Raw genomic sequence first — 20,415 nt, forward strand, 5'->3', positions numbered from 1 at the left:
ATTGTTTTCAGACATTAATAAATGTAATGCAATGTATTACATCTCTTAAGGGTTTGTACTTTACAGTAGCAATTTCTGAGTACAAAAATATTGCCCAGATCTAACTGACATTCTTATGGATGTAACTGACTAGGGAAAGAAACCACAGATTCACCATGTCATTTTGGCCTTTTAATAATGCTTTCATACACAAACAATTCCAAATCTAAAGAACTCAGCAACAACAGTAAAATATAGTAAAACATCAATAATAGTACATGTATCTTTTGTCATTTTTCTGGGTGATATGGTGGTTGTGTGAGTCAGTGGGTAAGGATATGCCACATCTTTTTGAAAGGCATGAGGTAATTCCTAGTCACCGATAGGCTATTGGACCTATTCTCAGTCTCTCACAGGTAGTGTGATGTTTTGGGATCGTAGCCTCCAAGCGCAGTCCCATTGCCATACAGCCATGACAATAAAGTCCCATATTACCTAAGTGTTGTACAGTTAGCTCCTAGGATGCATTGCTTTGCGTTGGGAACAGAATTGGCTCAGGAGTAGCCTCTTGTTCTGCACCAGTGGCATCTTCACCGCCATGGAGACACGTCTTTTTTTAACACATCTCAAGGGATGGTAGAGGTATTTTTACATGAAATATTAAGGTTTTTAAAAAAGAACCTGTGAACTCATCATTAAAAAAAAGAACCTTACTCTCCAATCCCATTTGGTAGAGTTTAACAGAGCAAAAACAACATTGTGACATGCAGCAAGACAACATGGCCTCTAAAAATTATACCATCAACACCATTTAAGCCTTTGGTTCCCTACATTTACAATATGTACACTTCGTATAGCTTGTAAAATAGGTTTTGATGTGATTTATTTTTAAAGTACCAACAGCATTTGCTCTTTGTTTTCAGTATGGTCATAGGTCATAGGTGAACCATTTGGTCACAACCTTTTTGATTACATACTTTATTGTTTCAACAATCAGCCTGTCACTCATATCAGCTGCATTCGTCATCTGTTGTAGTTAAAATATCTGTCCTTATTGAAAAAACAGTGTTGATTGGAAAGAACATGTCCAGATGAATGATCTACTCCTACTGCAGTGTCCTAATTCATACTGAATATTGAAAAAGCAGTCATTGAAAAGAAGGCGATTTGTGGTGAACAACAATGACAGAGAGTTTGCCTTATGAAGAAATCAATCGTTAGCATTCTGTTGTCTTGTGCGGTATCAATCCATATTCATTTAACTGTGGCTTTTTAAAAATTGCCCAATGCAACAATTAAGATCCCTATGAGTGATACATGGAAACAGTCACTGAGTCCATCTGTAAGTCTCTCCACTTCATCTGCCTGGCTGATCTACTAGTTCAAATATCAAATCTATAACCTCTTCAAGGACAATGATGTTTTTGGTGAAATTTCTGTGGACGATAAAGATTTTGGTGATCTTGTTCCAGTTTCATTTCAACCCTTAGCACCTCCCCGTTTCCTCCTATCAGGTTTGTGTTCACATATCTGAAGGGAGTGAGACATATGTTGGAGGACCCTCTAAGTTAGGTGAAGGCCCTTCAGTGAGAGGCTTGTTTGTAGTCGGTCTATCGACATGTCTGTAGAAAGTTGTCGCAGTGACATCATGGGCATTCTATTGTCGTCCGACATCAAATTTGTCATTGTCGACAACGTCTTAACTTTAGCAAATTTGTATTAATTATTACAGGTAAATAAACTCTACAAGATTATTATTTACAAGGTAATTGAAAGCTAGCTAGCTAATTACAGAAAATAGCTTATGGTTGTGAGCATGACGAAATAAAAGCAGGGCATTCAACCAAAGAATTGTAGAACTTGTGCACTGTCTTGTTGCTGTCTCAGTCAGGTAACCATGACAACGGATTCTGCGACAGGGTCAACGTTGAACTTTAATGCGTCTCCGACAAGGAAACCAACAGCCGCAGCAACAGGTCTATAAACCAGAGTATAAATTAAATGTTGTTTTGACCAGAGACACTTGTCGCGTTCTATTTGTCTATAGACATGTTGTTAGACCAAGTATAAACCAGCCTTAAGGATCAGAATGGAACAGACTAATAGCTCCATAATACTGGTTTTCTACCAGAATTCCAATATCTGATGTAGACGTTGACAGTCATTGCACTGAAGGCAATGAGATGTGGAAAATGAGACAAGGTTCTAGTGACCTCTATTGGCAGGACAGTAATGTCTGTATGTAAGGTGTCACTATGGCATGCGGATGGCATGGCTGACTCAGGTCGCCATAACGGGGCACAGCAGGTGTGCTGGCACCAGTGTGCTGGCAATAGACCCAGCTGGCACTAGGCTGGTATGGAGAGCTCAGTTCATGGAGACAGTACAGTATGTATGATGTCCAGCTGGCGCTAGCATAGGATCACACAGATGGATCATGATGATTCAGAGGAACCTGCGGTCCTTGTCGTCACTGCCCAGAAGGAGACCTAATTTTGGGGGTTACTGACCAGGGACGTAGGGCCAGCTGATGGAGCTTCCGGAGAGCTGCATGTCACGGATGAGCGTCTCAATGGGTGTCTTGCCCACCAGACGCATGAAGAAGAGCTGGGAGATGAGGTTGGCGGGCACGGCACGGAGGGCGGGCAGGCGGAGGAGCAGGCGGCCGAAGCGCTGCGGCTGACCTGGGTACTGCATCCGCTCATATTCTGTCAGAGCCACCTGGGCCTTTTCCTGCAGAGACTCCACGTGGACCGGGTCTGTCAGCCCACACGCATCTGAGAGGGAAGGAGGGAATGACAGAGACTTGAGGTGAGTAGAGTGGGAGGGAGCAGTACTTAACTGAGGCAGGAACCTACATACAGAAATCTGTTTGGCACCAACAAATTTAAAAAACTCTGACCAAAAACTAAAAAAAGGTCAGGTTGTACCTCCTCTGTTCTCCTGTTTTCTACACATTGTTTTGTTGATGTAGTCTTGATTTAGGCCATTTGAAGCAAAATAATGCACACAACTGTTGACATGTTAAAATGTTACACTCTTTGGGTAAGTGTGCAGTGCAGACCTTTCAATTACAATATCCACTACAACACATTTTGGCCTGTGATTATACTCTGCACTTGTACTGTCATGCCAGGAGAGGGCGCCACTCTCCTCAACTCTACCAGTACACCTGTGTTCAGGTTTTGTCATTTGACCAGCAGATGCTTTGATATCCTTAGATAACACCAAGAGAAACACTGAGTGAACAAAACATTAGGATAATAATATTGAGTTGCACCCCATTTTGTCCTCAGAACAGCCTCAATTCATTTGGGCATGGACTACAGGGTGTCTTAAGCTTTCTGCAGGGATGCTGGCCCCTCCAATGCATCCCACAATTGTGTGAAGTTGGCTGGATGTCCTTTGGGTGGTGGACCATTTTTGATACAGTGTGAAAAACCCAGCCGTGGTGGGCCTGGAACCTACTACCATACCCCGTTTAAAGGCACTTCCATCTTTTGTCTAGTCCATTTACCCTCTGAATGACACACACACACTCAATTGTCTCAAGGCTTGAAAATCATTCTTTAACCTGTGTCCTCCCCTTCATCTACACTGATTGAAGTGGATTTAACAACAAGTGACATCAATAAGGGATCATAGCTTTCACCTGGTTAGTCTATGCCATGGAAAGAGCAGGTGTTCCTAATGTTTTGTACACTCAGTGTATGTTTTCCCATTAGAAATGTTAAAGTCTCAGCATGTTAGTAAAAAAATAAGAAAAGTATTGATGTAGGGTTGTAAAGCTAATGTAAATTTAACCAACTTTGGTAATTAACAGGTAATCTATGGTAATTTATACTTGAATAACTGTTACAAAAAGGAATACTATATATGAATACATTTTGTATGTGTCAATTTTGTCCATGAGTTTCTAGTGGATAGACCATATGTTTCAAGAGAAAATAGCCTAATTAATGAAGAAAAATAAATCAAAAATGACATTATTTTTCAATTAACTGCAATAACGTTTCACAACCGTTTTCACAACTGGTACCAGTTTGGTAGCCTTGCAGACGTGACCCACGAGACTCACAGCGCAGGGAGAGCTGTGACCAAACTGGTCTGGAAAGGAGGCCGTTTATGAATTCAATATTAGCTCTTGTAATATATTAGCACACTGAGGCAGGGATGAGGGTAGAAGAACAATCTTTATCAGAGGTCATGGGTCAAGTGCAAGTACAGATGATCACATGTACTATCTAGTAATAGCGCCACCTTCAGCCATTCCAGGTACGCACATTTTCTTTACTCAAGGAGAGCTATGTAAGGATCGCCGTTGCTGTCTCATGCTTTTTTTCAACAGGTTCTTCACAGTCTGAACTGCTGTCTCAGCTTGGCCGTTTGACTGTGGACATGTAGGCCTCGGCGTGACATGTTTCAAATCCCTGTTGGTAGAGAACCTTTCTTGACTCACCAACTGTCTTCCATTGTCGGAGCACAACATGTTCGGCAACCCATGCCGTGCGAAGATCGACTTTAGTGCTGTAATGATGTGTTTACTTGTTGTCCCACTGAGCTGGGAGATTCTGGGTATTTTGAGTAGTTATCCACAAATAGTAGATATTCTGTGTCGTTGTAATGGAAGAGGTGCACTGCAACTTTGGCCCAGCTCTCTCTGGGACTGGATGAGACATGAGTGGCTCTCTTGGTTGTTGTTTTTGTGTGAGTTGCAGAATGCACATTTTGTTACAACATCTTCAATCTGTTTAGACATGCCTGGACAGAACATCCTTGCTAGTTTCTTACATTTGATGACTCCCATGTGTGCTTCAGGAACTTCTTTCATTTTCTGAGGAACAACAAGTTGTGAACTTCTGAACAGCAGTCCATCTGAGTCACATTCCCTCTGAAGGTCCAGTAGTGCTGTATTTTCTTTGCAACTTTCCCCCTCTTGTCTGGCCATCCTTTTTTAAATTGTTTCTGTGACCAGTCTTAACTCTTCATCTTCTGCTGTTGCTGTTTTGAATTGCTGCAGTTTCTCTTCTGAATCAGGAAGTTGATGAGTGATGTAGTTAACATCCAGCTCACCATCCAGCAATTTCTTTATCTGTTCCTTCAGGTATGCTCGTCTCAGTGCATCTCCTCTCCTGGTTTGTCTGAATACCTCCCAAACGGCTTATTGAACATGCAGAGTCGGGAGCTCTCTTCATCCAGTTGGATTTGCCAGAATCCTTGGTTTGCATCAACTACTGAAAGTACCTTGGCGATAGGCATTTCAGCAACTACCTCTTCAATGGTACGTAAAGGATAATGTTCTCTCTTGAAGGTTTTGTTTAGATCCTGTGTGTTCATGCATACCCATATTTTGTTTGGCTTTACGATTGTCACCAAGCTGTTTACCCATTCAGTAGGCTCAGTTTTCCTGACGACGACATCCATGTTTTCCACGCGGTTCTGAGCTACAGGTACTTTTCTGGATGAGTTAACCAACCACTGGTGTAACTTCTGCGTCTATTTGTATGTGATGAACTCCCGGAACACATCCAGGTCGTGTGAATACATCTTCATATTCAAAATGTCCGTCTCTGTCCTTTGTTCAAGCTTGAATATTCTCTGCATTAAGTCCATTTGCAGACAAGCTGATCTTCCAAGTATTGCAGGTGCATCTTGTTCTATCACTTGAAATTCCAGTTCAAACACTTTCTCTTTGTATTGACATTTGAGTGTATTCTTGCTTTTGTCTCCATCTGGTGGCCAGAATACGTCACTAGCTTGCAGTTGGATTTTTGCATGGAATCGCCCTTCACTTTCAGCGTTTTCAAGTCTCTCACAGACAGACGTTACACTCAGCTCCTGTATCCAGCTTAACAGTAAGCTTATGGTTGTTTATTTACAGTGTTTCTGTTCACTGCTCTTTCTCAGTATTTTTCTCATTGATATTCACTAGCTGAGCAACAAATTGTACTTCACTCTGTTTCACTTCAATTGTCCCAATGAACATGTCCTAATCTCGTGCTGTCATCTCCCTGTAAATCCCGTGAAGGCTCCGGTTTTCTGTCTGTGTGCATGAGGAGCACATTTTGGCGTAATGGATTTTTTTCTGTGATTTGCTTCTGACCTTATGCTGGACCCTTTTTTTGGTTCCTATTTGTACCGTCAACGGGAGCATTGTCCGTCAACGTGAGCATTGTCCGTCAACGTGAGCATTGTCCATCAACGTGAGCATTGTCCGTCAACGTGAGCATTGTCCATCAACGTGAGCATTGTCCATCAACGTGAGCATTGTCCGTCAACGTGAGCATTGTCCGTCAACGTGAGCATTGTCCATGCAACCTCTCTTTATCTAGCTCGGAACCTTTTTCCAATTCTGTGTTTTCTTTTGCTCATGCACGTTAAGAACGGGCACCTCGACTTCGTCATGATGTATTTTCAGCTGGTTCACTTCACTAGCCCGGCAAGTAATCTGCCTCGCACTTGGCCATTTGTGATTCCACACACAGTTCTGTCCCGTATCAGTGACTCTGTAAATTGTCAAAACTTTTTTATATTTTTTAGATGCGTCAGTAAGCATCAACTGACTCAGTTTGTTCTTGCACTCTCATGAAAAAGATATGCCTCAGGTACGTCAGTTTGTCCTTGCACTCTCATGAAAAAGATATGCCTCAGGTACGTCAGTTTGTTCTTGCACTCTCATGAAAAAGATATGCCTCAGGTACGTCAGTTTGTCCTTGCACTCTCATGAAAAAGATATGCCTCAGGTACGTCAGTTTGTCCTTGCACTCTCATGAAAAAGATATGCCTCAGGTACGTCAGATTTGTTCTTGCACTCTCATGAAAAAGATATGCCTCAGGTACGTCAGATTTGTTCTTGCACTCTCATGAAAAAGATATGCCTCAGGTACGTCAGATTTGTTCTTGCACTCTCATGAAAAAGATATGCCTCAGGTACGTCAGTTTGTTCTTGCACTCTCATGAAAAAGATATGCCTCAGGTACGTCAGTTTGTCCTTGCACTCTCATGAAAAAGATATGCCTCAGGTACGTCAGTTTGTCCTTGCACTCTCATGAAAAAGATATGCCTCAGGTACGTCAGATTTGTTCTTGCACTCTCATGAAAAAGATATGCCTCAGGTACGTCAGATTTGTTCTTGCACTCTCATGAAAAAGATATGCCTCAGGTACGTCAGATTTGTTCTTGCACTCTCATGAAAAAGATATGCCTCAGGTACGTCAGTTTGTCCTTGCACTCTCATGAAAAAGATATGCCTCAGGTACGTCAGATTTGTTCTTGCACTCTCATGAAAAAGATATGCCTCAGGTACGTCAGATTTGTCCTTGCACTCTCATGAAAAAGATATGCCTCAGGTACGTCAGATTTGTTCTTGCACTCTCATGAAAAAGATATGCCTCAGGTACGTCAGTTTGTTCTTGCACTCTCATGAAAAAGATATGCCTCAGGTACGTCAGTTTGTTCTTGCACTCTCATGAAAAAGATATGCCTCAGGTACGTCAGTTTGTTCTTGCACTCTCATGAAAAAGATATGCCTCAGGTACGTCAGATTTGTCCTTGCACTCTCATGAAAAAGATATGCCTCAGGTACGTCAGTTTGTCCTTGCACTCTCATGAAAAAGATATGCCTCAGGTACGTCAGATTTGTTCTTGCACTCTCATGAAAAAGATATGCCTCAGGTACGTCAGATTTGTCCTTGCACTCTCATGAAAAAGATATGCCTCAGGTACGTCAGATTGTTCTTGCACTCTCATGAAAAAGATATGCCTCAGGTACGTCAGTTTGTTCTTGCACTCTCATGAAAAAGATATGCCTCAGGTACGTCAGATTTGTCCTTGCACTCTCATGAAAAAGATATGCCTCAGGTACGTCAGATTTGTTCTTGCACTCTCATGAAAAAGATATGCCTCAGGTACGTCAGTTTGTCCTTGCACTCTCATGAAAAAGATATGCCTCAGGTACGTCAGATTTGTCCTTGCACTCTCATGAAAAAGATATGCCTCAGGTACGTCAGATTTGTCCTTGCACTCTCATGAAAAAGATATGCCTCAGGTACGTCAGATTTGTCCTTGCACTCTCATGAAAAAGATATGCCTCAGGTACGTCAGATTTGTCCTTGCACTCTCATGAAAAAGATATGCCTCAGGTACGTCAGATTTGTTCTTGCACTCTCATGAAAAAGATATGCCTCAGGTACGTCAGATTTGTTCTTGCACTCTCATGAAAAAGATATGCCTCAGGTACGTCAGTTTGTTCTTGCACTCTCATGAAAAAGATATGCCTCAGGTACGTCAGATTTGTTCTTGCACTCTCATGAAAAAGATATGCCTCAGGTACGTCAGATTTGTTCTTGCACTCTCATGAAAAAGATATGCCTCAGGTACGTCAGATTTGTTCTTGGTTCACAGTACTTCCGGAAAAGCGCTTTTAATACATCTACATCATCTTCAAAATCAAAGGTATTGTAATGAAACAGGCAGGGAGCAGGTCTCGAACCCTCGACCTTCTAGCCCGAAGTCCAGCGCACTATCAACTGTGCCCCAAAAGCATGCTCAGGCGGCAAAGTCGATATCCACACTTATAAACCCAGGGTCATTACAGTATTGAATACCTTGATTGCATCATCTCTGGCTACGTGCAGGAATGTGGCACATTTCACTATTTTGGCTTTCTCTGAGATGCCACTGGCGATTATATAAAGGTTGAATTAAAGGCTGGATCCACACGCTCCAATTTTCAGGTAGATTTCCCTCTAGGTTCAGAGTAGTTAGTGGTCTCATGTGTTCCGTGTTTCAGAATGTTAAGCTTTCCTTTCCATCCCACTGAGTCAGGGATGATCTTTATCAGAGGTCATGAGTCAAGTGTAAGTACAGATGAGCACATCAAATCAAATCAAGTTTATTTGTCACGTGCATCGAAAACAACAGGTGTAGACCTTACAGTGAAATGCTTACTTATAGGCTCTAACCAATGGTGCAAGAGGTGTAGGTAAAGAAATAAAACAACAGTAAAAAGGCATTTGAAAAAAAGAGTAGCAAGGTTATATACAGACACCTGTTAGTCAGGCTTATTGAGGTAGTATGTACATGTAGGTATCGTTAAAGTGACTATGCATATATGAACAGAGAGTAGCAGAAGCGTAAAAAGAGGGGTTGATGGGTGGTGGGACACAATGCAGATAGCCCGGTTAGCCAATGTGCGGGAGCACTGGTTGGTTGGGCCAATTGAGGTAATATGTACATGAATGTATAGTTAAAGTGACTATGCATATAAGATAAACAGAGAGTAGCAGCAGCGTAAAAGAGGGGTTGGGGGGGGCAGGAGTCTTATGGCTTGGGGGTAAAAACTGTTGAGAAGCCTTTTTGTCCTAGACTTGGCACTCTGGTACCGCTTGCCATGCGGTAGTAGAGAGAACAGTCTATGACTGGGGTGGCTGGGGTCTTTAACAATTTGTAGGGCCTTCCTCTGACATCGCCTGGTATAGATGTCCTGGATGGCAGGCAGCTTTGCCCCAGTGATGTACTGGGCCGTACACACTACCCTCTGAAGTGCCTTGCGGTCGGAGGCTCAGCAATTGCCGTACCAGGCAGTGATGCAACTGGTCAGGATGCTCTCGATGTTGCAGCTGTAGAACCTTTTGAGGATCTCAGGACCCATGCCAAATCTTTTTAGTTTCCTGAGGGGGAATAGGCTTTGTCGTGCCCTCTTCACGACTGTCTTGGTGTGTTTGGACCAATCTAGTTTGTTGTTGATGTGGACACCAAGGAATTTGAAGCTCTCAACCTGCTCCACTACAGCCCCGTCGATGAGAATGGGGACGTGCTCGGTGCTCCTTTTCCTGTAGTCCACAATCATCTCCTTAGTCTTGGTTACGTTGAGGGATAGGTTGTTATTCTGGCACCACCCGTCCAGGTCTCTGACCTCCTCCCTATAGGCTGTCTCGTCGTTGTCGGTGATCAGGCCTACCACTGTTGTGTCGTCAGCAAACTTAATGATGGTGTTGGAGTAGTGCCTGGCCATGCAGTCATGGATGAACAGGGAGTACAGGAGGGGGGAGCTCCAGTGTTGAGGATCAGCTTGGCAGATGTGTTGCTACCTACCCACACCACCTGGGGGCGGCCCGTCAGGAAGTCCAGGATCAAGTTGCAGAGGGAGGTGTTTAGTCCCAGGTTCCTTAGCTTGGTGATGAGCTTTGTGGACACTATGGTGTTGAACGCTGAGCTGTAGTCAATGAACAGCATTCTCACATAGGTGTTCCTTTTGTCCAGGTGGGAAAGGGCAGTGTGGAGTGCAATAGAGATTGCATCATCTGTGGATCTGTTTGGGTGGTATGCAAATTGGAGTGGGTCTAGGGTTTATGGGATAATGATGTTGATGTGAGCCATTACCAGCCTTTCAAACCACTTCATGGCTACGGACATGAGTGCTATGGGTCTGTAGTCATTTAGGCAGGTTGCCTCTGTGTTCTTGGTCACAGGGACTATGGTGGTCTGTTTAAAGCATGTACTAATTAGTAACAGCGCCACCCTCCGACACCGCATGTTTTTTAATTTAACCTTTTATTTAACTAAGCGAGTCAGTTAAGAACAAATTCTTATTTACAATAATGGCCTACCCCAGCCAAACCCGGACACACTGGGTCAATTGTGCGCCGCCTTATGGGACTTCCAATCATGGCCGGTTGTGATACAGCCTGGAATCCAACCAGTGTCTGTAGTGACACCTCTAGCACTGAGATGCAGTGCCTTAGATCGCTGCGCTACTCAGGAGCCACATGTATATACATGACAGCTCCGAAGTTGTGCATCGGGTTTAATTGGTTCTCTTGATTGAGACCTCTCTCCTTGTTTGGATTTGAAAGTGATTTATTTTGGGTAAGATTGTACATACATTTTTAAATACAAAACATACACATACAAACGACAATATACAGACCCACACAAACCTCAGCTACATCACACCTGCCCAGACCCACATCTCCAGCTCCCACATCACTCTCCACCACACGGCCTCAAACTGCACCATTTTGTTTCTCTCAGTCTCCCATGCACTTTCAACATTTAATTAATAAATCATTTGACCTTTCCATTGTGTTAAAGATGGAGGATTGGTTTATTTCCAGTTTAAGTATACATTTTTTCAAGACGAGAAATGTATCGTCCAACCCATCTGGTATCTCACTGAACCATCATACGCCATGTCTTGAAATATGCAGACAGATGGATTAAATGTACATTTACATTGTAATACTTCTGACAGCCAACTTTCCAATAGTTGATATATTTTTCTGAGATTGTCTGTTGGATAGGCTCTCTGTAAGGCTATGTATATCTTACCTATCATATGAGTCAAATATCACAGTTGGTCAGTCCAAAATTGCTTTTGAATTCTGCCGTTGAAATAAATGTATTTCATATTACCAAGTCATTTACGGTTTCTATGCCGTTAGATTTCATGGATTTAAGTCCAACGAGTGTAATGGAAAGGGGTGGTGTTCGGGGCTGTGTGTGGCTGTACATGTGGGTGTTTGACTGAGAAAGACACAGAGGCGAGACAACCAGTAAAAACCACAGCCCCCTTAATTATCAACGCTTTGTGCCGACAACACCAAAGAGGAATTTACTGTTAGCCAGACTACCAGTTTGGCGCCAAAACATTTACAACAAAGAGATATAGACATAAGTCAAATAAGTGTGTACAAATATATATAAAGGATATGTCATTCTGAAATCCTCATATTAAACACCAATGGTATTTATAAAGTTGATGGTTTATATTTAGGATAATGTTTTACCACTCTGTCAATCAATTATTTTTGTTATTCTATTTTGTATTAGATATTATTTGATTATGTCAGGAATGTAGTAGGCTGAAAAGTCAGGAATGTAGTAGGCTGAAATGTCAGGAATGTAGTAGGCTGAAAAGTCAGGAATGTAGTAGGCTGAAAAGTCAGGAATGTAGTAGGCTGAAAAGTCAGGAATGTAGTAGGCTGAAAAGTCTGGAATGTAGTAGACTGAAAAGTCAGGAATGTAGTAGGCTGAAAAGTCAGGAATGTAGTAGGCTGAAAAGTCAGGAATGTAGTAGGCTGAAAAGTCAGGAATGTAGTAGGCTGAAAAGTCAGGAATGTAGGCTGAAAAGTCAGGAATGTAGGCTGAAAGTCAGGAATGTAGGCTGAAAAGTCAGGAATGTAGGCTGAAAAGTCAGGAATGTAGGCTGAAAAGTCAGGAATGTAGGCTGAAAAGTCAGGAATGTAGGCTGAAAAGTCAGGAATGTAGGCTGAAAAGTCAGGAATGCAGGCTGAAAAGTCAGGAATGCATGTTGTAAAGTCTCAACGTGTCCCAAAAAAATCTAAAACTAAATTCTCAATCCACATAGTGAGAATAAAATAAAAAAGATAACTCACCTGGTGAGAAGAGGACGATGGCCTTGAGGCAGCTGTACTCGGCCGAGTCCACCTGGAGCCGGGTCAACTTGTCCACCTGGTTCTGGAACACCCTCACCTGGTCCATGAAGGACACCACTCGCTCAGCTGACATGGGCGAGGAGTGGAAGCCTGCCGCGGCCAGCAGCGGGGCCATGTGGAGGGGCAGGGCGGACTGGGCTGCATTCAGAATGAACAACTCGCTCCAACTCAACCTGAGCAGAGCCACCTGCTCTGACACGGGTAGCTCTGGGAAGTAGGGGATGTTCCTGGCCCACTCGATGGTGCTGAAGAGCAGTCTGGCTGCCAGCTCACAGATGTTGTCGATGCCCATAACGGCCCCGCCCGCGCCGGTGGCCTGACCCTGTTGGTTGTACTGGTGGCCGTAGCGGCTGCTGGGGTAGGGCTCGGCACGCAGCAGCTGGGAGATGAGCTCCGACACGGGCTGCCCGCCGTTGTTGTTGTAAAACTCTGCCACTCCGACGCCGCTACCACCACCTACTGGGGTGCCCGTGGGGCTGAGGCTGGAGTGTGAGGGGGGGATACGTCCGCGCTGAACTGCTGGGGTGGGGATGGAGGCACAAAGGGGGAGGGGTATGGGTTGGGGTTGGAGTTAAGAAGATGCAGGGAGATGGGGAGGACGGAAGTGATTAGGATTTGGGGTGAAAAGTAGGGAGGGCAGGGGGGAGAAGTTGAAAATGAGTCAGGCATGCTCTCTCGCAGTAGGAGGTCTGGCAGATTATCAACAGACGGTCTTGACCAGATTAACACCATATAATTCCAGATTAAAGTGGCCACCATGGGGCACAGACAGATACCTAAACAACAATGGGCGAAACAGAGGACTCGCATTATTTGAGAATTCTCCAAGTCAATGTCAACTCGAGGAATAAAACAAAGACAGCAGAATTCTACATTAAAATATATTTTCCTCAAAGATGAATATTCCTCAGGAGGTGTTCATCTTTTACTATGCAAATATTTGTATTACCAAAAGTGGGATAAAAGATTACTCTGGCCTTTGTCTTCATATTTATTGCTCTTAGAAAGAAAATGAATTAATTTCCCCTCATTGTGAGGATGAGAGGGTGGCTGTATCTAATACTGCTATGATGCTTCCAGCCATAGTTAACCTATTAAATGCTTCCAGCCATAGTTAAGGTATTAAATGCTTCCAGCCATAGTTAAGGTATTTAATGCTTCCAGCCATAGTTAAGGTATTTAATGCTTCCAGCCATAGTTAAGGTATTAAATGCTTCCAGCCATAGTTAAGGTATTTAATGCTTCCAGCCATAGTTAAGGTATTTAATGCTTCCAGCCATAGTTAAGGTATTAAATGCTTCCAGCCATAGTTAAGGTATTTAATATTTCCAACTATACAGTTGAAGTAAGAAGTTTACATACACTTAGGTTGGAGTAATTAAAAAAAAAATCCACCACTCCACAACTTTCTTGTTAACAAAGTATAGTTTTGGCAAGTCAGTTAGGACATCTACTTTGTGCATGATAAGTAATTTTTCCAACAATTGTTTACAGACAGATTATTTCACTTATAATTCACTATCACAATTCTAGTGGGTCAGAAGTTTACATACACTAAGTTGACTGTGCCTTTAAACAGATTGGAAATATGCAGAAAATTATGTCATGGCTTTAGAAGCTTCTGATGGGCTAATTGACATCATTTGAGTCAATTGGAGGTGTACCTGTGGATGTATTTCAAGGCCTACCTTCAAACTCAGTGCCTCTTTGCTTGACATCATGGGAAAATCAAAAGAAATCAGCCAAGACCTCAGAAAATAAATTTTAGACCTCCACAAGTCTGATTCATCCTTGGGAGCAATTTCCAAATGCCTGAAGGTATCATGTTCATCTGTACAAACAATAGTAAGCAAGTATAAACACCATGGGACCACGCAGCCATCATACCGTTCAGGAAGGAGACGCGTTCTGTCTCCTAGAGATGAACGTACTTTGGTGTGAAAAGTGCAAATCAATCCCAGAACAGCAGCAAAGGACCTTGTGAAGTTGCTGGAGGAAACAGGTACAAAAGTATCTACATTCACAGTAAAATGAGTCCTATATCGACATAACCTGAAAGGTCACTCAGCAAGGAAGAAGCCACTGCTCCAAAAACGGCATAAAAAAGCCAGACTACGGTTTGCAACTATACATGGGGACAAAGATCGTACTTTTTGGAGAAATGTCCTCTGGTCTGATGAAACACAAATAGAACTGTTTGGCCATAATGACCATTGTTATGTTTGGAGGAAAAAGGGGGAGGCTTGCAAGCCGAAGAACACCATCCCAACCATGAAGCGCAGGGGTGGCAGCATCATGTTGTGGGGGTGCTTTGCTGCAGGAGGGACTGGTGCACTTCCCAAAAGGAAGGAAAATTAAGTCAAGGTATTGGAGTGGCCAACACAAAGCCCTGACCTCAATCCCATAGAAAATTTGTGGGCAGAACTGAAAAAGCGTGTGTGAGCAAGGAGGCCTACAAACCTGACTCAGTTACACCAGCTCTGCCAGGAGGAATGGGACAAAATTCACCCAACTTATTGTGGGAAGCTTGTGGAAGGCTACCCAAAATGTTTGACCCGAGTTAAACAATTTAAATTATTTGTCCCCAGTCCACCTGGCCGTGCTGCTGCTCCAGTTTCAACTGTTCTGCCTGCAGCTATGGAACCCTGACCTTTTCACCGGACGTGCTACCTGTCCCAGACCTGCTGTTTTCAACTCTCTAGAGACAGCAGGAGCTCTTAATGATCGGCTATGAAAAGCCAACTGACATTTACTCCTGAGGTGCTGACTTGCTGCACCCTCGACAACTACTGTGATTATTATTATTTGACCATGCTGGTCATTTATGAACATTTGAACATCTTGGCCATGTTCTGTTATAATCTCCACCCGGCACAGCCAGAAGAGGACTGGCCACCCCTCATAGCCTGGTTCCTCTCTAGGTTTTCTTCCTAGGTTTTTTCTAGGGAGTTTTTCCTAGCCACCGTGCTTCTACACCTGCATTGCTTGCTGTTTGGGGTTTTAGGCTGGGTTTCTGTACAGCACTTTGAGATATCAGCTGATGTAAGAAGGGCTATATAAATACATTTGATTTGAAAGGCAATGCTACCAAACACTAATTGAGTGTATGTAAACGTCTGACCCACTGGGAATGTGATGAAAGAAATAAAAGCTGAAAGAAATAATTCTCTACTATTATTCTGACATTTTTTACATGGATTAAATGTCAGGAGTTTTGAAACAGTGAGTTTAAATGTATTTGGCTAAGGTGTATGTAAACTTCCGACTTTAACTGTAGTTGACGTATTAAAGCCATTGGGTGAGTAATTTGACCTTGAAAGGGAAAGAGTCATCAATATTAGACTGAAGAGGCAGCATTCAGAGTTCCTCTAGTTTTCTGCAACCACCCAAATAAGTCATTGTGGGCTATACTCATTGTGGAACTTCGGGCTACAGCCTCTTTATCATACAATAATGCCTCATATCAATGGCATAGGGATACTATATTCTACTTAGGGCTTCAATAGGCATACAGTGTAAGATGACATGGCAACCAGGGTAACGGTGGAACCACTACTATACAGATGGTATGTAATATTTATAATCAAAGGCCTGTGAAAAAACAACTAACCAACCACTGCATATACAGTCCTTCATCACCTGGGACTTCAGACTACAGTTGAGGTATAGACAGAGATGTGTGTGAAAGACTGGTGCACAGGGCCGCAGGTGGCTTGTTCCTTGTATCCTAGTCGCTCACGCAGGCACTAGATGAGATGACAAAGGACACGGCATGGAGCCTGCATGGATGGCAAGCCATGATACGGCCAGTGTAGTTGTATGTGACAACACTATGGGTCAATGTAATGTTTGAAAAAAATAATAATTTTAAAACAATTGTTTTTTTTTTAGAACATACATTTGCCTACGGATACAGTCTATTGACTGGACTTCATGTCTTTGAACATCCATGTCAAAATAACCTGATATTCTGCATAGAATACATACAAATATAGGTAAAGGAAGGTCCTACTGCATGTGGACAGGATAAGTATATAGGTAAAGGAAGGTCCTACTGTATGTGGACAGGATAAGTATATAGGTAAAGGAAGGTCCTACTGTATGTGGACAGGATAAGTATATAGATAAAGGAAGGTCCTACTGTATGTGGACAGGATAAGTATATAGGTAAAGGAAGGTCCTACTGTATGTGGACAGGATAAGTATATAGGTAAAGGAAGGTCCTACTGTATGTGGACAGGATAAGTATATAGGTAAAGGAAGGTCCTACTGTATGTGGACAGGATAAGTATATAGATAAAGGAAGGTCCTACTGTATGTGGACAGGATAAGTATATAGGTAAAGGAAGGTCCTACTGTATGTGGACAGGATAAGTATATAGGTAAAGGAAGGTCCTACTGTATGTGGACAGGATAAGTATATAGCTAAAGGAAGGTCCTACTGTATGTGGACAGGATAAGTATATAGGTAAAGGAAGGTCCTACTGTATGTGGACAGGATAAATATATAGATAAAGGAAGGTCCTACTGTATGTGGACAGGATAAGTATATAGGTAAAGGAAGGTCCTACTGTATGTGGACAGGATAAGTATATAGGTAAAGGAAGGTCCTACTGTATGTGGACAGGATAAGTATATAGCTAAAGGAAGGTCCTACTGTATGTGGACAGGATAAGTATATAGGTAAAGGAAGGTCCTACTGTATGTGGACAGGATAAGTACCTTCTTTGCGCATGCCAACGCGAAAGCACTTCTCAAGGCGGCAGTACTGGCACTGGTTGCGGTGATGTTGGTCGATCTGGCACTCTCGATTCGACCTGAAATATAGATCATAACATGTTTTGCCAATCCACACAGCAATGATAATGACATTTAGCTTTGCTGACACTTGTTACAGCTACAAACTCTTGGCAAAATCTATAGTAGTGTATGTGTACTGCTATCACTTTATTGGAGAAAGGTCACCTTAATATGATAGAAAACATTTGCAGGCAGTTGTGAGTTACCAGACTGCATGGTTGCATAACGTATCTAGAGGGTAGATGTAGAAAGTTGAAGCATAAAACATGATGCGAGACAAAATAAGCTTCTAATTAAATATATTATAGGTATCTGCTGGTTTACAGAATCAGATTATATAAGTGTGTATGGCCCAATCACTGTCTTTCCTTAGATGATCCATGGCATTAATATTGTATCATGCTCATGGATTTTTTTTATATGGGCAGAGTGGCTGATGTAGGGATGACTAGACCACAGTGGGGAAACTCAATTATCTCACTTCGAGGATAGTTTTGTACAAGAAAACGTATGCATTTGTATGACATCTTCTTGGACATGGAGGAAACAATGTAAATCAATAAATATCACACTGCAATACAATACAAAATATCACAATACAGAGATGAACAATACAATGAAATACAATAGAGGTGTCTGTTCAACCCCATATTGTTATCAACTAATAATATTGACAATCAAGACGTCTGCCAGTAAGCAATGATGGAGTGTCATACTATTATTAAGTCAGCTATTCTCTTCAGATACCTTTTATATCGTGAAAGGCACACAGTTAAAGAACAAATCCACTCAAAAACGATGTTTTGCTTTATCATGGTGATGATGCACAATGCATTATATGACACTTTGCTTCTTGAAAGTCCAGCATCTTGAACACATGACTGTTGACATGCAAAACATTTGGGCACTGTATCAACAGTGGACTAATTAAAGACATACAGGAAGATATGTTTTGGTGTGTATTTTTCCTTTAAGTGAGTGATGAGTCACATCCAGTAAACACACTGCTGTGGGATTGTAACAGCTCTGCACAGAGTCAACTATGTATTAATGCATGACTCACTCTAGCTATTTGCATCCATTTGCCTGTACAGATGGGATGTTGATAACAGACAAACTAAGGAATCAGAAATAAAGGCTATTCATAAGAATTACCCAGACGGGTGTTACAGTTTGGTGGAGAAGAGGTGAATTCCAACGTTACAGTGTAAATAGCTTATTATAATTATCCATCAATTTTGAGAATCCATCACATCATCATCACAATCATCCCATTGAGTCTCACCTGCAGGTATAGTTGAGGTTCCTTCTGATGCTCCTCTTGAAGAAGCTCTTGCAGCCCTCGCAGGTGAACACCCCATAGTGTTTCCCACTGGACTTGTCCCCACACACCACACAGTCCACCACACACGCCTTGTCCTCGTCCCCGACCTCCATGTCGCTGCCCCCGGCCTGGGGCGAACCGTCCTCCTCCTCTCCCCTCAGATAGCCCTTCTCCCCCAGCCCGTTGGTGCCCCCGTTGGGGTCTCCCCAGCCCCCACTCACCATGGCCATTGCTTGGTTAGCAGACCACAATTTTGTTTGCTGCTGTCTAAACTTTTTGATTTCCTTTGTGAACTCTCTGTTCAGAGTTCAAGATTTAGAGATTCTCTGCCTTTTCATAAAATATTCTCTTTTGGCTTTTTGGTCCTCAAAGTGGGTCAGAAACTAAATAGTCAAAGGTAGAAAATTACCCACACCCTCTTTTAATGTAGAGTAAAAGGGGTGTAAAAATTGTATGGTGTAGAATGTTTGTTCCAAAAAACCCACTAGAGCTGTTTTGTCTCCTCCCCTTCCACTATGACCTGGAAATTGTTTCGCTTTTCACTCTAGAAACTTTTGTTTTGCCCCATGCCAAGTTTTCTTCTTTCTCCTTATTGAATTATTCACTCTTTTTGTGTTTTTTGTTATGTATTTATTTGGCACCAAATCCTTCGACGGCTGTCTTTTAGAGGAGCTTGCTGATCAGTCGAATGGTTTACACTTCAGCCAAGACACAGAACCTTTCACAGGAAACAATTAATCAAACACACATTTTCAAAAAGAGACCCAAACACAACCCATTCACTCGCACTTTGCACATGATTACAGAGGGAAATCCTCTCTCGATTCTCTCTCTTCCTTCTCTCTCTAGCAACAATAATGGCTGAAAAAGGACCGCGCTAGCCCTGGAGCAGTGGCCACCCCTCGTAAAACTGTCATGCAGTTTACCTTCATTATAGTGTATGTGGAGTCCTGCTGCCTTTCTGCAATATCTTACTTATATCCTGGCATTAGAGAGAAATAATACAAAAGCCTTGTATTGTATGCTTACCGTTGCAAGTATATTCATGTAATATGTCAATGTCTTCTTTTAGCTAGATCACCCTTATAGCCATGGAGAGGGAGGGCACAGACAGAGTGAGGCAAGAGACAGATTTTCCAGCAATCCTCTGAGCACCACCAACATTCTGGTTGACAAAACGAGCCCTTCCAGGTCACCACTAGCAAAACAACTTGATGTTTCACAGCACACTGTATGGCTATATCCTCAAGGCACACAAAGAACTACTATCAAGTCTTAGCCGTGGCTACGGTCTACCCCCTCTGTTATACAAAATCAACCTTTCTGGCTCTCTTTAAAATGGTCTTCAACTCAAGGAAGTGCCCTCTCTTCCTTGTTTGTTGTTCCAGAGGGAGGCAAGAGACAAATATCCTCTGTGGTAGTGGCTAGACCAGTCTCTGTTTCAGTCCCTCCAAAAATAGACTGCACAGATTAGAAATCCTAAAAGCGTCCTTTCCACCCTTCAGAAGTCAAAGAAACTGCTTTCTAAGCATCCGTGTTAGCCTCTCCCTCCAGTCTTTTGTCAGTGCTTGCCCACCGAGCACTAACGACTTGCGGCCTAGCCCTGTGCTCCGACCGTGTGGGTGCTTCCCGTGGCTGAGGCAGGCGAGGGGGAAGGGATGTGGCTTTCTCTCCTTAGAGTCCACAAAATTGAATTGAGATTTAAAAAGAAGACTAGGCTCTTGACAGATTGGCTTTTGTAAGGCACCACACAGACCGTCCTCTCTCTCTGTGTCTATGGGTTTCTCCCTCCGTTTTCCTCAGCCTGTGTGTGTGTGTGAGCTAGCAGAGCAAGAGAGAGAGAGGGAGGGAGTG

At 42.7% G+C, this 20,415-nt stretch overlaps 1 protein-coding gene across 2 annotated transcripts; it reads right to left on the reverse strand.

Moving 5' to 3' along the window:
• Positions 1-158: 158 nt before the first annotated feature.
• nr2f6a (nuclear receptor subfamily 2, group F, member 6a) lies at positions 159-20,415 on the reverse strand. 2 transcript variants are annotated; one of them, XM_020462888.2, is made up of 5 exons: positions 19,591-20,415; positions 18,523-19,279; positions 17,160-17,254; positions 12,378-12,953; positions 159-2,756 (listed from the first exon to the last, which is right to left on the reverse strand). In XM_020462888.2, exons 2-5 carry the CDS (start codon positions 18,789-18,791, stop codon positions 2,482-2,484), a joined length of 1,215 nt encoding a protein of 404 aa, XP_020318477.1. In that variant the 5' UTR covers positions 18,792-19,279; positions 19,591-20,415; the 3' UTR covers positions 159-2,481. The 2 variants fall into 2 exon arrangements, with proteins under 2 accessions (XP_020318477.1, XP_020318476.1); XM_020462887.2 differs by having other exon boundaries at positions 12,378-12,956.

The sequence above is a fragment of the Oncorhynchus kisutch genome, linkage group LG27 (genome assembly GCF_002021735.2).
Source record: "Oncorhynchus kisutch isolate 150728-3 linkage group LG27, Okis_V2, whole genome shotgun sequence".
NCBI classification, from domain to species: domain Eukaryota; kingdom Metazoa; phylum Chordata; class Actinopteri; order Salmoniformes; family Salmonidae; genus Oncorhynchus; species Oncorhynchus kisutch.

Bases quoted from the DNA above. Each gene is read 5' to 3' on its own strand.
- nr2f6a (XM_020462887.2), bottom strand. From the start codon at position 18,791: ATGGCCATGGTGAGTGGGGGCTGGGGAGACCCCAACGGGGGCACCAAC. The intron at 12,957-17,159 runs GTACTTATCCTG...TCCCCACCCCAG, and splicing joins CGTTGGCATGCGCAAAGAAG to CAGTTCAGCGCGGACGTATC. The intron at 2,757-12,377 runs GTGAGTTATCTT...CTTCCCTCTCAG, and splicing joins CATCGTCCTCTTCTCACCAG to ATGCGTGTGGGCTGACAGAC.